General features: G+C 35.7%; 1 protein-coding gene across 2 annotated transcripts in view; it reads right to left on the reverse strand.

Annotated features, from left to right (window-relative positions):
* Nucleotides 1–16,963, reverse strand: part of LOC129777414 (uncharacterized) — a 116,065-nt gene that overhangs the window by 29,745 nt on the left and 69,357 nt on the right. Inside the window, exons 1-3 of one of the 2 annotated variants that reach the window (XM_055783668.1) lie at nucleotides 15,118–15,237; nucleotides 14,410–14,512; nucleotides 1,110–1,244 (exon numbers count right to left, since the gene is read on the reverse strand). In XM_055783668.1, coding sequence (XP_055639643.1) covers nucleotides 1,110–1,244; nucleotides 14,410–14,508 — 234 coding nt within the window. In that variant the 5' untranslated portion in view covers nucleotides 14,509–14,512; nucleotides 15,118–15,237. Of the gene's footprint in view, nucleotides 1–1,109; nucleotides 1,245–14,409; nucleotides 14,513–15,117; nucleotides 15,238–16,963 lie in introns of those variants that run through there. The other variant, XM_055783667.1, reaches the window with a different exon arrangement.

Genomic DNA, 16,963 nt, shown 5'->3' on the forward strand with positions numbered 1-16,963 from the left:
ATGCGCGAGTATAGGAGTGTTAAAAGCGCTGCTTCGCTTCATTCTAATTTTAAATGTTGAGAGAACGAGTCATGTGTTGTTCATTCTCCACTATGTTTATTTGTAGTATTGTATATATTTGTAAAACCAATTTTTTTCCGAGAGACGGCGAATGACCTAAAAGATTAAAGCCGGCCGAAATAAATCGAACATAATAATAATAATAATAATAAATTCACAAATTTTATTCCAACGTCCAGATCGGTGGCCGGTTGGTACGAAAAAGAGATCGAGAACTTTTGGATGGTGGTTTTTATACTTTTTTTAGTGAGTTTTTTACAAAAGTTGCGATTTGTGTACTGGATAGTACTTAAATTCTACTACCACTATTTATAGTGTTTAGCTGAGGTTTGTTCCTAAGCTACTATACTGAACACTATGGAAACTATATAACTAGTGATGTTCCTTGTAGTCCTTTGTCTAAATTCACGACAATGCGAAGATATTTCGAAGGTAAAAGTAATGTCGATTAGCATCCTTGTACGATTGTTTGAGACTGATAGTTCATACTAGACAATTTCAGGCCAACAAACAGTTAAGGACATTTAATTATTCAAATCCTCAAGACTTAAGGGTATAGAAGAACATCGTTTGATAGGGTAATAATTTCCATATTCACCAAAAGACAGTCTCGAATACTGAGCTTCTAACTCCATTTATTTCTATCAAAGAAACGACTAGCGTTTAGCTGTCACTTCGTCAATTAATCAGATATACCAGTGGCACCCTCCGTGGTACTCACATTTACCGCCTATTTCAGTTGTGATTGGCTATGACAAACACTTTTAGAGTACACTTTCTAGGAAAGAAGCTACTCCAGTAGAAAACATAGCGTGAATTTGAAGACGAAAACGCCTTCTCTGTGAATAACATTCTTACAGTGTGAAACACTGAGAATGATCAGATTTCATTGATATGTTGTGAGGATATAAAACAGTTTTCTTATGGAGCCATCTCGCCACAAGGCACTTCAGTATCACTTCGGAAAACAGGGGGTGGGGGGGATGACAGTGTTGTTGTCGATGTGAAATCCACGATAAACCATTATAAGAGCTACAGACTAGACTCACCTGTCTGGTGTTTTCCCGCATCTGCCTCCGGGCCATCTCGAGGATGATTCGCTGCCGCAGCACATCCAGCGGGTTTACTATCGACAGTGAGGGTTTCGTCCGCTTTGCTGGAGCAACTAAACTATTGTCTTGCGGCTGAAATAGGAGAAAAATTGAAAACCATAGTAGCATTAGTGTGAGACTGTGTTGGTAGACGGGATGTTGTGTAACACGTGCCTGCCAGAGGTATCTGAGAGACAGTCGTTAAATAGTGAGGAAAAAGTCGCGACTAAGGCCATGTTCTCACTGCAGCGGGGCGTCAACGTGGCGTGAGCAGGGCGTGTTCACTTCTCGCCACAATATTTTGATTCACTCACATTGCACTGTGCCAGCGGCGTGTCTTCGACGTGTTTTATGAAAATTGTCAATGTGTGTTTTTGAATGAAAGAATGAAAATTGGTTTATTTTTAAATATTCCAATATCGTTGGACGTATTCGGATAAAAATTCAGAGGGTTAAAAACGTAAAAAATAAAAAGAAAACCAAAAAATTTTGAATTATGTCACTACTACAAACAAACATATGCAAGAGAGAGGCGGTGAAGTTCAAATATGGCCGGCGTGAAGTGTTTTCGTTTGCATGCCAGACACGCCAAAACCATGTTCACGACACATCAGCCTGGTGTGAACACATTGGTAAGAATACACACGATTAATCGTAAGCGTTACACGCTCCGCCCAAGTCACGCTGACGCCCCGCTGCAGTGGGAACAAAGCCTAAAGAACTAAGTTTGCTGTGGTGTAAAGTGTTATTCATTGTCGTTTCATTCAAACAAAAAGCAATGCAATGTGATAGCATAGATAGTATGGTTTTGAATTTGGGAAAATAATCCAGCGCTGGCCCTTTTTAAACCTTATAAAGTGTACTGCGCTAACGCGAGAACCTTTATAGCATACTTGATAACTGTCTAAGTTTGTTGGTTTGTTTTACAGTGGGTAGACAATAAACCGTCCATTAATGGTGTAACTACTTTTTTGCATTAGAAATCAAGTTTACGTTTCACTTTATAGAAGTGTAGGATTCTTCGCTCTTACACGCTCGTCAATTCAATGCATGCTGCCGGCGAATGCCGAAATAGTGCCAGTCGAAGCGAAGTGACTGAGAGGAGAGTCGATATTCGTTTATCATCTTCGAAGATTTCGGTCCCTGGTGAGTAGTATCGTTTTACGGCGAGTATCACAAGGAAAATGCAAAAATGAATTTTCGAGATTTTTTTTTCGGATGTTAGAAATAAAGTGAAGTGTTCGGGTATTTCGGTTTTTGTTTCAGGTATATTTGTAGATGAATTATCCATTTGTTGAGTGCACGAATAATGATTATTACGCTTCTGACAGTCGGATGCGTAGATGTTGTCTGAAAATTGGTACCTTTCTGGTGGTATCGGTTCTGAAACAACGGGGTGTCGCAGAACGGGTTCCAATGAATATTTTGAAACTTTCGCACAATACCTAAAGCGTTACATAGGGGTTTTTAAAAATTCGAAAAATTGCCGAAATGGTTGTCATTTTTGTTAAAAATTAGTTAATTTTCATGAGAAGTTGCTGTTTACAAGCTCATAAAAATATTGAAAAAATGAGATATCAAAAAACAACTATGTAACGCTTTAAATAATTCATTTTTTACATGCTGATAAATAAAATCAGCCAAATCGGTCGAGTAGATCCTAAGATATCGATAGCACCAGTTGAATAAACATGGTCTCGAGAAAAACGCGTTTGAAAATTCAAAAAGCAATACTATATCCCTTGAGGTGACTTCATACTTTTGGCTGTAACTTTTCATCTGAATCAAATATCGAAAATTCCTTGCAGGACAACATTCAAAAAACAAAAATTCGATTTTTTCGATTTTCCAGACCAGGCCCCCCTCCCCCTAAAATGGTGTTGTTCTATGGTGAATTTGATTTTTTTTTTAATTTTTGTGAATTGAAGTGCAATGAATTTTTTTTTACTGTTTCGATTTGTTTAGAGATATAAGTGATTTCATCCTTACAAATTCTATCTTGATAATACTAGATGAAATTTATTTCCAATGGGCATGATTTTTAACTCTCAATTTCTTCAGTAAATCAATACTGAAACACTTCTATTCCCTCTTACACATTCATACATTTTCATTCACATCAATCACCTTCACATCAATTTAAATTCATCGGTAATTTTATGAAACAGATTTGTTACTAAAACTATATTTTTGTCTTAACTTTGATCGATTTTACTTTGTTAAATTTATCTTTCGTTGGATCTATTCATATCTTCAGATGTATCGCATAGATAAATTAACCAGAAAAAGATAAATACGCGAGATGTCGTTATCGTTCTTGCTCTTGGATACTTGAAACGGAACGAAGTGGCACATTGAGGTGAAATTGTAAACATTCTATCATCAGACTGTTTGTGCAGATAAAGGGGATTTTTTTTTAATCCACTCAACCAACTCTTTCTTTGCACCGCTTCCATGCTGGAATGTTGATTTACTCAAATGGTATAATCCAACCCAAAACGGGCTGTCGACATTCACTAAACGAAAGAAGATACAGTATTTACACATCCGCCGCAAAATGTGAGATGAACGAAGAATATTCGACCATCGTTATTTCACAGCTGTTTAAGTGGGTACTATGTAACTTTTTAACGACTCATGCTCCGGTGCTGACTGCTGGTGGCTGTTATTGACTCAGGATTGAGCCATTTTACGAACGTTAGCTTGATGGGGGAACTTTCTCCCGCCCATCGATACTGCATACGACTGGCTATCGTCCATTCGTCAGCGCTGGCGATTGCGGTGATGATGTTGTTCGGGGTAGAAACCCACCCACGAAGCTACAAAACGAAGGGAGTTTAAATGTGTGTTATCTTCCTATTAGTTGTGATTGCGGAACAAATGTTTACACATGGATTCCGAATAATATGTCCTTCGGTATTTGTTTATCAGATGTATCGATGGTGTAAATTGGTTCAATTTGTGGGTGTTATTCGTGACAGTGAGCGAACGCCGCATTGTGACCGAACAATCCATGTGACTGCTCCAGTTGACTATAACGGGTTACTGTTTCGATTACGTATTTATAGTTTGGGTGACTGTTCTGCTACTCAACCCGCCATTAATCAAGGAAAAAATTGCATTTTTATTTGATGTATTGACGATTGGAATAATATTTATTCCTAATTTCAAACAAAATCATATCCATGCTTCATCTTACATCAGTGGAATAATTTTCTCCACCAGTTGCCAATCCTGTCTGGGAAGTTATTTTTAAGCATGACATCAAAGAAACCCCACATAGCGGATCATATGTAAATCAGCACTTGCTAACACTGGAGTTGAACACGTAAAGCGAAAGCACATCTCTTGTGGCGAACAAAAATCAGACAATCGCTTCGGTCTACGAACCAATCGTTGACATCGTAGATATGAGTTTCGCCTAAATCAAAGGATCAAAACAAAATTGAATATCCGATTAATATCCTCAGGATAATTTACCACGTTTGCGGCACCAAACTCTCGATCTCGCCGATGGATGAAAGCCCACAGCTCTGTCAAGTGAATAATAAAAGTGCCAGCGGAACTGGTTTCAAACAGCTTCACGAGATAGGATTATGACTGATGATAGATATATAAATCAGGAAACGAGTACCGATGTTTCCTAGTAAAAGCACTATTTAAGTGTAAAAGGAATATGTCGCAACGCATGGTTTTCACGGTAATGATTCGTTTGATATATTTCGTAAGGTAACTTTGAGTGTGTGAGGCTTGTACGAATCAGCTATGTAACTCATACTCTCGTTCGATACAATGTTCCCGGTTGACGATTCGAGAAGTTTTTATAGTTTCGGGAAGGATCAACATGCTAAATGAACTGTTGAACATACATTCTTAATACACGTGTTTCAAAATTTAGCTTCTCTGGATTTTCAAAATCAACTTCTTTTCATCACGACAGCTTTTGAAAATCGTAACCGAATCAAGCCAATGTAGAAGACATCGCGATGACAGTTGTATAGTGTCGACGTCTGGTGGCGATGTCCGTTTAGGGAGGAAAATTATTCTCTATCAGTTTAGCAGACTCGAAACCTGTTTTAAATTGGTAAAATTTTTAATGAGTAAAATTACTCCATGTTGTTTCATTGCGTGAAACATGACGTTCTGACCTTCTGACCCTTATGACTCAACCTTCTGAAGTGTTGTTAAACGCGAAACCCGAAGAAGGAATGGTCCGATTAGAGCCGTTCTTATTTTGTTTTATTTGTCTCTGCCCATAAATCAATATAGTGGAGAGAAAAATCGGACTCTGAAGGAAGGTCGGAAAATTCGGAAAATTGAATTCCTATATGTTCGAATTACATTAACGCTAGTCCATTCGATGTTCGCGCTGAACGAAATTCGTTCGAAAGTGAAAATGGATTTTCGGACGGAATACCGCACTCCTTTTACTCCTTTTTCACCATTTTTCTATATGAATAAAAACGGAAGACCAAATATGTTGCTAAGCGCAAAACCCGATGAAGGGTTTGATTTGAGCCGTCTTCATTATGTTGTAATCGTCTCTGCCTATAGATCAATGTTATCGTGAAAAGAGATTTTGAAATTTTGAGAGTTTTGAGAGATAGTTCGAGAACAAAATCATAATCGTATGTAACACAATGACATTGTTGTCAGTTCAACTGGATTTCGTGTTTGCGGATTTAAGTTTGGTGTTCCGCTAGTGTGAAGCGAAAATGATTCTCAGGTGGAAAATAAAAATTCAAAGTTCGGCTGAAAAGTTCATAAGGTAACACAGTAAAACAATTTTTTTTTGCAAAATTCAATTATATTATTCAACATAATTATCTTCGAGGGCGATACAGCGATTATAGCGATCTTGCAATTTTTCGATACCATTTTTATAGCACTCTTTCGGTTTTTCCTCAAAATAGGCAAAATAGGCCTTACTTCATCATCGGTCTTAAATTTGTAGCCAGCGAGCATTCTCTTCAGGTCTGCGAACAGAAAATAGTCACTTGGGCCATATCTGGAGAATACGGGGGATGCGGAAGCAATTCGAAGCCCAATTCATGCAATTTTACAATCAATACACGAAATTTGGATTTTTCCATTTTTTTCACAATAACAAAAGTTGCTTAACTCTCAATGCTGTAACTCACGAACCAGTCGACCGATTGATGTCAAAGGGCCTGGCCGGGTAAGGGAGTAAAAAGTGCCCCCAAACCAAATCATGGTAAATATGGTATGGTAAATATCATATAGGATATTAAATAAGAAATTTTGGCGGTTTGTTTGAACTCCTATGTGGTTTAACATAGGATCAGTAAAAAACGTACTTTTTCGTTTATTTCACGTCATCCTCGTAAGCTTCGAGATAAAAATTTAAAAAAAACTGAATATGCATCTCACTACGGTGTATCAAGAAAAATTATAATAAAATATTTCGTCAAAAATTAAAGTACCAAAAAAATATTGACATTTTGAAAAAATTTGATTTTCTGATTTAGAGATTCAGTACTACCCTAATTCATATTTAAATGTGTTCCTACGGCTTTTTAGCTATGTGTGATTTTTTCAGTGTTGCGCGGTACAAAAAACTATTGTTTATATTTCCAAAGGGCCTGGCTGGATAAGGGAGTAAAAAGTGCCCCCAAGCCAAATAACCATCTGTACGGGATATATCATACATCATATATATAAATAAAACATTTAAAAAAAATAAAACATAAAACAAAACATCTATTTGAGTCCTTATATGGTACACTATAGGATCTATGGTGAGAAATGCACATTTTGGTTTTATTCACGTCATTCTCAATAGCTTTGAGACAAAAATATGAAAAAAAATTCTTGCTAAGGTGTATCGATCAATGTTTTCAAACAACTTTTTCATCAAAAAATCAAATACCAAAAAAAAATTAAATTAATTTTTATTTTTATTTTAAATTATTTTTTTTTACTTTTGAGATTCAGTACTACTCTAGTTTGAATTCAAATGTCTTCCTAGGTCTATTTTAGGTATATGAGTGTGTCCAGTGTTTTTCACGGAACAAAAAAATTATATATATATATATATATATATATATATATATATATATATATATATTGTCAGGCATTTCCAAATTTTGGACAAAAAATACTTCGAGCCACACAGTTCCTCTAAAGTTTATTCAAATGCGTTCGTATGTGTTGTTTTTTTTCCACATGTACCGTAATTTTTTCTTGAATTTTTAAATATTTTTGGCCTTTGGGTATTTTTAATTTATTTTGAATTTAGAGACTCAGTACTGCTCTTATGTTTATTTAAATTTTGTTTTTATATGTCTAAATTTTGTCGATATTTAGAGCATTGTGCTGTACAAAGATGTTTTTTCCCGTATCTTAAAATATATGAGATTATCTTTACATTGAATTTAGATGGTTTACCAAATTCATAGGAGTCAGTAGTATGATAGAGCTCTGTGAGAATAAAAAGTTAGTTAAAAAAAATCCAAATCATTATTATTTTTTAAATTTTAATCTTACAATTGATAACCACGAATACAATAAAATAATCGATTTCAAGAAAATAAAAATAATAATGCAGACGACGAAGAAAATTATTTTTGTGTCTCGCAGTGCTCTCAAAAATACAGGAAAAAATTACGCCACATGTAGTCAAAAAGAATACGAACGCATTTAAATAAAAACTAAAGCAGAAGTGAGTCTTAAAGTTAATTTTTTTTTTCAAAATTTCGAAATGTCAAAAAATATATATATTTTTTTTGTGCCGCGTATTTAATTTTTTTTATTATTAGATTTTTTGATGAAAAAATTGTTTGAAGATATTTATCGATATACCTCAGTAAGATGAACTTTCAGTATTCTGTCTTGTATTTGTCTCAAATCTATTGGGAATGGCGTGAAAAAAACGAAAAGATGTATTTTTCACCATTGATCCTATGGTGTACCATATAAGGACTCAAATATATGGTACTACTGCCAAAATGTTTTATTTAGTACCCTATACAATATTTTTCATACAGCTGGTGATTTGGTTTGGGGGCACTTTTTACTCCCGTACCCAGCCGGGTCCTAAATGAAAAAAAAAAATTTTTTTTGTACCGCGCAACACTGACAAAAATCTGACAAAAAATCACACATATCTAGAAAAGCCGTAGGAACAAATTTAAATATGAATTAGAATAGTACTGAATCTCTAAATCCCAAAAAAAAAATATTCAAATTACAATTTTTTTTAATACTTCAATTTTTGATGAATTTTTTTTTGATAATTTTTCTTGATACACCGTAGTGAGATGCACTTTCAGTATTTTTTTCAACTTTTTATCTCGAAGCTATTGAGGATGGCGTGAAATAAACGAAAAAGTATGTTTTTCATTATAGATCCTATGTTAAACCACATAGGAGTTCAAACAAACCGCCAAAATTTCTTATTCAATATCCTATTCAAGCATGGCAGTGATTTGGTTTGGGAGCACTTTTTACTCCCTTACCTGGCCAGGCCCTTTTGACACGTATCCATTGAAAGATGGTGATTTGTGATAGTCAAGTAGATTTTTGCAAGAGGCGCCATCTAGACGTCAACTTTATGAACTTTCCAGCCGAACTGTGATGAATGAAAATTTACTTTTCTATATCAAACATGTATTCCATATAACGGAGAAACATGTTATTTGCAAAGGAATCAAGAATCTTGAGCGAAAATTGTTTCTGAAAATAACTTTATATTGTAATGGCGAGTTTTGGTAGAAGTAATAGGAAATTTACAGTAAATGGAAATTGTAAAGATCAATCAATTGAAAGTTCTGCGATTGAACCCACGAACGTTCGCTCGGTAAGAGAACGTGAATGTTCGAAAGAATTAATATAAAAAAAAGTTGGGCGAGACGAAGTTCGCCATGTCAGCTAGTATGTTATAAAATTACATCGTGATAAGCGGTGTCCGTTCGATGTGTGCATTAACGAAATTGATCTTTGAATGTGAAAATGGATTTTCAAGCAAAATAACACACTCCTATATCTTCCATCTATATAAATAAAAATCGGTCGCCACATATGTTGCTAAGCGAGAAACCCGAGAAAAAAATCATCCGATTTGAGCCGTCTTTATTTTGTTATAGGGATAGTGGGGGCAAAGTGGTCACCTGCTTGTTTGGTAAAATAACTATTGACTAATGACACCATATTGATTATGTTTGAAGAATTTGATGAATTTTGAGTCACCCTGTACTTCAGTAGAGCTGTCGCATGTCGAAATATAAATAAAAACTGAAATTGTTCTCTCGATAGTCATTCAGCCGTAGTTCTGTGCGCATGGTATCTAAGGAATTTCTCGTGAAATTTAGTTTATTCAATCTGATATGTTGGACAAATCATTAGTTTGGACGACTGTTCACATATTCTAGGAGAGGTGAACAGATATTTTGTTGAATATCAGCGATTAATTAGCATAGAAACTACTTTGATGTTTGGGGGCAAAGTTGTCATAGGTTCATAACGACTTACAATGTTCTGTTTACTAAAGCTAATATACCTTATCACATTCTGTTCTTAAAGAGGTTCCTTTTGTGGCTTTGACCCTGGGAAAAATGCCACTCCAATTAAACCATGCCTCAATATACGGAACGTTATGTGTTTCTTACAATGTTTTTGTATGCATCAGAAAATTTTAATTGAGACTCTAGGTGAATAGACCAACCTTAATTCATACCTTTAACTTACTAAATCGAATTTGATTTGAACGAATTTGGACAAAAAAACGCATAAATCTATCCCATTGATATGTACGAGTGACCACTTTGTACCCACTAGGTGAGCACTTTATCTCCAAGCAAAAAAAAAGTTCGATTTTTAACCTTTTTTGCTAATGATGGAAAATGTACTATTTTGAATTTTTATTCTAGAAACCGTATGCTATCTTGAACAATAATGAGTTGAACTATAATAATCTTGGAAAAACGGGAATTGTAGCGGTATGTGGACGCTGGAAATGGATATATTTCTTAGGGCGACCACTATGCCCCCACTTCCCCTATTCGTCTCTGCACGTAGCTATATGTTATGGTGAGAAAAAAATTTTTTTTCAAAACTTTGAGAGAATTTTCGAAATAAATAATCCACATAAGTCCTACAATGATCGTTGTTAGTTCAATTGGATTTCATGTTTGCGAAATTAAGCTTGGTGTCCGTTACTGTGAAGCGAAAATGGTGATGGATTCTCAGGTGGAATAACACGCTTTGGGAATAAAAATTATGAATGAAAATTTACTTTTCTGTATCAAACCTGTATACTGAATTTTGATATAAGTACTAAAAAATTTATAGTAAAATGAAATTTTAAAGGGTTTTAAAGATCAATTAATGAAGAGTTCTGCAATTGAATCCACGAACGTTCACTTAGTAAGGAAACGTAAATATTCGAAAGAATTCATTTAAAAAATCAATTTCGGGCGGGACGAAGTTCTCCGAGTCAGCTAGTTATATTATAAAATATTGTCAAACACATTTTTAGTTTAATATTTTTTCTAAGAATTTGATTTTTTTGCGCTAATTTTTCGCAATTTGCTAAAAAACGTATTACTCTTTTACATAAAATACATATTCAATACGGACATGATAATTTTTATTCATAATTTTTTTTTTTTTATTCAAATCGTTTATTTTTACAGGCTCAGTTACATAAGTTTGAAGGAGCCGAACTCCTTACTGTATTGTTACTAGAATATATACATTTTTCCTCAATTCTAATGTTAATAACGTAGAAAACCGATTACTCGCGGTCGACTCGAGTTTAGAAGGGTGACATATTTTCTTCAGGAAAAGGAGGGGATTCATAATTTTTGATTCAAAAGGATATTCTTTCCACCTGAAAATCCATTATTGTTATGGTAGGTTCCCAAACATGAAAATTAAGCTCAATTGACGAATCTACGTTTAAATTTACAACCAGATGGCGCAGCGAGTAAAATGATGTTTTGTTTTTTTGGTTCATACTACAGATGCTTCTCGTATCGGCTGAACGGAATGCTCTTCATAATCAATGATATCAACCAACTTAATATTATATCGATTGTATCGCCATTATCCACTGCATGAGCTTCTGAAAAATGTCCGGAAGATAGTACTCATATCCTTTGTGCATTATCAAACTTAAAAATTTGGAAGATTATCTATGACTTTGGTAGAATGCGTTTAGTAAATAACATTGTATAAAACTTGCTTACCATTTACTGACGAATGGTTAAAATTAATTTAAATAGAAATTATTAGAAATAATCACGACCGAATCTCGCTTTAAAGCGCGTAGAAATACAAACATCATCACTTTTGTGGCTCTGCCGTTATGTTGTCAACGCGAGTCAATACGAACTGATGTCAAAAGGTCCAATAGGGGCGCTGCTATAAAAGAAGCGATGATTAGGATTTCTAAAGCCGCGGTAACCGGAGTAACGCGTCAAAATTTCGTTCGCGAATCGCGAAAATCTGACTCGATCGTCTAATCAGAGAAATTCGGAAAGTGGCCGAATCTACGTAATAAAATCGTTTGGAAACCCTAAAGCTTCCTGGACAGAAGTATTATACGGCAACCCAAAGGATAAAGGTGGCAGATATTTTCAAGCTTGAAAACGACAATTTAATTGCATCCAGGACCGTGAAGAGTACAAATTTGACTCATTAAAACGTGGGATTTAGCCCGTACTCAAATGATGTTTTTTTTTCAAAAAATATAATTTCCTTTATTGTGACTGATGCGTAGGAATTAATGCCAACATCTTTGTGATCTATCAATGAATCGTCAAGTTTGAAGCGTTCGAAATATTCCATTACTTCTTACATGTTCAGTTTATCACTGGTGTTTTGCGACGAACAAAGTGGACATGGTGGCTCTGAATCTGAAGAATCTGATGAAAAAGTCCCGGTAATTCGGACTTTTCTGTACATTCTGAATATTTTTTTTCTGTATTTTACAACAATTTAAATAGGAAAATAATTTTTTTTATCCCATTTATTTATTTCTTAGGCTCATTAGCATTTTATCTGTAACAGAGCCGGGTTTTTATCGTGTACATGTACATATGTTTATGTTTCTATAAATTGTAAATTACATAGTAGTGTAGTAGAGCCATTTAGGCGTTAGGTTTTTCTGTTCCATTACATTATGGTAAATTACACTGTAGTAGCCATTTAGGTGTAAGGGTATTCTATCTGTTCTTCCATTGTTCAGCAGACCGAACAGCGGAGACAGTTGATATTGGTCACTGTTGGGTTATTTATAGAACAGCAGCCCGATGTGTCTTGCAGAGCAGAGCAGTTGTATGGATGAATCGATCTTATTTCGACCGTGGATCGTTCTCCATCGCTTGATGGTTGCGTGGATGTAGTTATTCTATAACAACACAAAGATGGTCAATTGAGGGCCCTGAGTTTGAACTCACGATCGATCGCTTAGTAAGCGAACGCGTAACCAAGTGGCTACGCAGACCCCCCTGAAAAATAATTTAATAAATAATAAATTTGAATTTGAATTTATCACTGAGAATTTATTTTAAACAATGGACTTGATTTCAAGATGTGACTATTTCGTTTGAGAATTTCTTTCCAACTGACGCAATATGTATCTCATCTCCTGTTATCTATCACTGTCTTCGGCCCAATCGACGATCGTGAATGCGATCGATCGTTCATGGGCTGATCATTCATGTCCTAGTTACTAACGATTATAAGGTTTACACGGTGGGTTCATACCGTGCTAATATAAGAAATTAATTTATTTAAGTTCTAAGTTGCTATACAACCTTGAGCTCAAGCTTAAACGCTAATATCGTTGATAAACAACTTGAGGATGGTATGTCAAGTTTAACAATGATTGTTTTGAGAAATGAAAATACGAATTTACTTTGTTTTTTTTTACTGCACGAACAGTTAATAGATGATTTATTTACAAAAATTCCAAGCTGTTCTGCAGCTCGGTCAAAAGATAATGAAAGGTGATCAGCACTCTGTTAAACTGTTGTGTTGGCGTATTTATTTCAGCAGAAGTTCAGAGTTACTCAAACAAAAACCTCAGTTTTTACTAGGTATTCAACCCAGAGAGAAACTTATAGCAACAGGGGCAAGTTTGCTGCACAACTTCTTCTAATCGCAGCCTTGTGTTATGGGAGCGGAACCGGAACATGCATGCATGTCTAGAGACAAAAACATGCGGACCGGTATGTAGTGTGGGTAGTGCCGGTACTGTTAGTGCATGTCATAGTCAACGGTAAGAAAGCATGTTTTATGTTTCCAACAGAAATAAGAAAGGAAAACAGCAATTGCCAAAATACAAAACACAGGAAACATACTGAGGAACAAACACTTCTGCACTGTATATCGCCACCTGGTTGTGTGATACATGTTGCTATGTGGGAATGAAGTTTCATAATGAGTGCTGGAAGTTAAAAGTATTACACTTTTGTTCGTCATTTGCTTTCTCGTGATGCCGGGTTCATTGTTTTTCGTCGGTACAGGATGTAATGACGACAGAATGAAATGTTTTTCAAAGACAATGTTATTAGCACACAAACAGAATGAAGCTAATGACCCAGTCAAAAAAATCCTCTGAAAAAAAAGAAAACAGGATTAATGAAAATATCACCATAATCGTCCGGATGCAAAACATGTCATTTGTACCTGTCAATTACAGATAACCAATTAGTGGTCGGGTTTGGCAATTATGCTGAATATTTTCACTGTCTTTGTGTGGCGTCGAGTTAGGCATATCACACATTTCTATTGCCTCAAAAATATACAACACTACTTCGAACAAACGCACTACTACCGGTGCGTTTTTCCATTCACAGCCAATCAGCAGCAGATCACAACTCCGCAAACTAATCAGTTTTGGATGATTGAATCGAAATTGACGATACTGGCAATGATATGTGATAATGGACTGCACGCAATATCGAAATGCAACGCAACGAGTTTCAAATGCGACTGTTGGAATAATGTAGATTCAATAATGTAGTTCATATTCAATATCACATCATTCTCTCAACAGCGTTTTCGTGATGGTTCAAGGTTTATCCAACTTCAGTGTTCCCATTTCCCCCTCAAAATAAAATAATCGTCGTCAAATTTTACGAATGGCGTCATCAATTTGTTTTAGATCGATTGCATATTTATGGCCACGATGCAAACTTCGTCGGTGTGGAACAAACACCTAACGTGTAAACTAATATCATATTGCACCGCACATCGACCATTTTCTATCGCTAAGGAGTATGTTACTCACCTGTAGGATTCTCGTATCCGTGAACGGTTCGGATGATACCTGTTGACTAACGCAAGCCAGCATTGTCAACAGCGGACACAACCACAGGGTGGCTTTCATGGTGCTGCGAGGGAGGAAAAACAACAACAGATAACACAAAATCAGTAATGAATTGCTGGTCAAAGGATAATTCGACTGAAGGGAGATTAGGAGGTTAATTAATTATGTACGAATCAGAAAATAATGTAACTTGTGGCTGATTGAAGCCCCGGGGGGACCAGTGTTCGTGTGTACGAAGTGGAAAGCAGTGGGAGTTCATCTGAATATCTTCTATCTACCATACATCAACGTTGAGGACAAGAAGGATTAGTATTCACGAATAATCGATACTGTTTGATTACGATTTCACCTGATGTGATTGGATGTTTAAAAAATAATGATATACATGTGGAAAAGGACGAAACATTTTACACACAAAGACGAGAGACGGTTATATTATAGGATTGTTCAATTCGATTATACACAATACTCTCGAAATCCTTTGCGTGTAATTTCAATGTGAATTAATGGAATATCGCACGATGTCCCCTTGCCACAAAGTTCAGCATCGCATGATAAACTTGTTTCACATTTTAAGCATTAAAACCATCATTAAACTAAGTAACGCTAGCCATTTGAGTTTTATGGTTGTGTTCCTCTGTCGGGACTTCCCGAGGGTGCGAAACGTACGTTTTCAGTTGCGCTGCTTGAACTTCAAATATTTAGCATTGTGCACACATGACACACTGTCACTTCAAATCTTCATTCCATCAATGTATACCATGTTGGAACCTTTCTTGTCATTTCACGGGCGAAACAACAACTGAACAATCCGAACCCTCTGTGGAACTTATGATAGTGGTGCACATTGGATAGCTTCAGCGAAACGAATAATATTTAGAAATCCAATTAGGAGAGCGAGGAAGATTGTTTACCTCATCAATCCGGATAACATTGGCATTGATATTGGCAGAAATGCTATCGAAGTCGGGAGGTCGAAGTGTTGTATCTTCCGAGTGTGAGTAATGTGATAATTGTTCGCAAGGTGATATAAACAAAGGTTCAAAACCAATTGAAGATTAACACAAACTCAACTTTTGGTAATCCCCATCAAATTTTTCAATCTGCACCCATGGATATATGCCTTTGTGCGGGGATATTTCTGGCTAATGTGTTTTGACGTAGGACTGCGTCAAACGTCAATAAGAGTGCCAAATCAGAAAACAGGTAACGTTTTCATTAAATAATCCCCTCCATTCCTCGCGGCGAATGACGTGAGATGGCTCAATTAGATGAGATTTTAAATCGCATCCTCAAATATCTTTGACTGGGGACTCTAATAATCTAATGTGAATGTGGCTATACGATTTCTATAGGAAAACTAGCTGACCCGGCAAACGTTGTTCTGCAAAATAAATTATTTCTAGTGAATATTTTGGTGATTGAATAAACAAAATCTAATATATTGTAAGTATGTTTGAATGGTTTTACGTTTTTGATCCATTCGTTGAAGAAGATCGAACGAATATGTGGCGATAAGAGCTATGACATACAGAGGAATTGAGCGCTTTAGATGTAAAGTGTTAATATGTAAAAGAGTAGAAAAAAATGTTAATAAGTAAAATGTGAATTGAAAGAAATTAATATATTTTTGTCTTAAAATAGAAAATGAAATAAAGAAAATCAATATTAATTTTGTTCAATTACGTTACTCGTTAGTGAAAAATAGGTTTTCCGAATGGACAGCGAAATTATTGACTGTTGGGTTCCGGCATGAATTGTGAAACCAAAGATATGACAGATAACATCCTTGGTGCTGATACACCGGTCAATTTGTTGGCACATATTTTCGTCGTTGTTATTAAATCGAGAAGTAGTTACATCGATATTCTGAATTTGAAACACAGCGATATTGCTTCCCTTGTATTGTATTTGCTGCTAATCGCCGAACTGCGGAACTCAACACTATTTGCTGCTTATCGCTGAACTGCGGAACTCAACATCAATATGAACATTGAATGTTTTGATCAGTTGAGGTGAATATGGTACTACCTAACGATTTCCAGTCCGTCAACCTATGCGTTACTGCGTTACAGAGTCTTACCAGTATTTTCCCATGATTGCTTCCAATCCACGAGCAGCGGACATACGCTGACCATGTGGTATCTCTCTAAATTAACTATCTCTTTATTTCTCTTGTCCTTCTCCCAAAGACATCGAATGATCGAGCATGATTGGACGATGAGTAATTGACGGCTTCAAGTATCGATTAGGAGGCAAAATGTAAAATAATAAAATGTAACAAAATATGATCAATAAAACAATTCTTTTTTGACCATCAACAAGTGCAGTCGTTCAGAGTTGAGAGAAACTAAACGACTTGCAGGAGGTAGATTACAAGGCGACCGTGACGGGACCCGAAACTGCAATCTTCTGCATGGAACATTTTACTTCTTATTTTTCTCCTTAACTTTATGATAATTGTTTGATTGATAATAACATATTAGGTGCTCAACGGCGACGCAGCAGATACGAT

This window comes from Toxorhynchites rutilus, chromosome 3 (assembly GCF_029784135.1).
Source record: "Toxorhynchites rutilus septentrionalis strain SRP chromosome 3, ASM2978413v1, whole genome shotgun sequence".
NCBI lineage: Eukaryota > Metazoa > Arthropoda > Insecta > Diptera > Culicidae > Toxorhynchites > Toxorhynchites rutilus.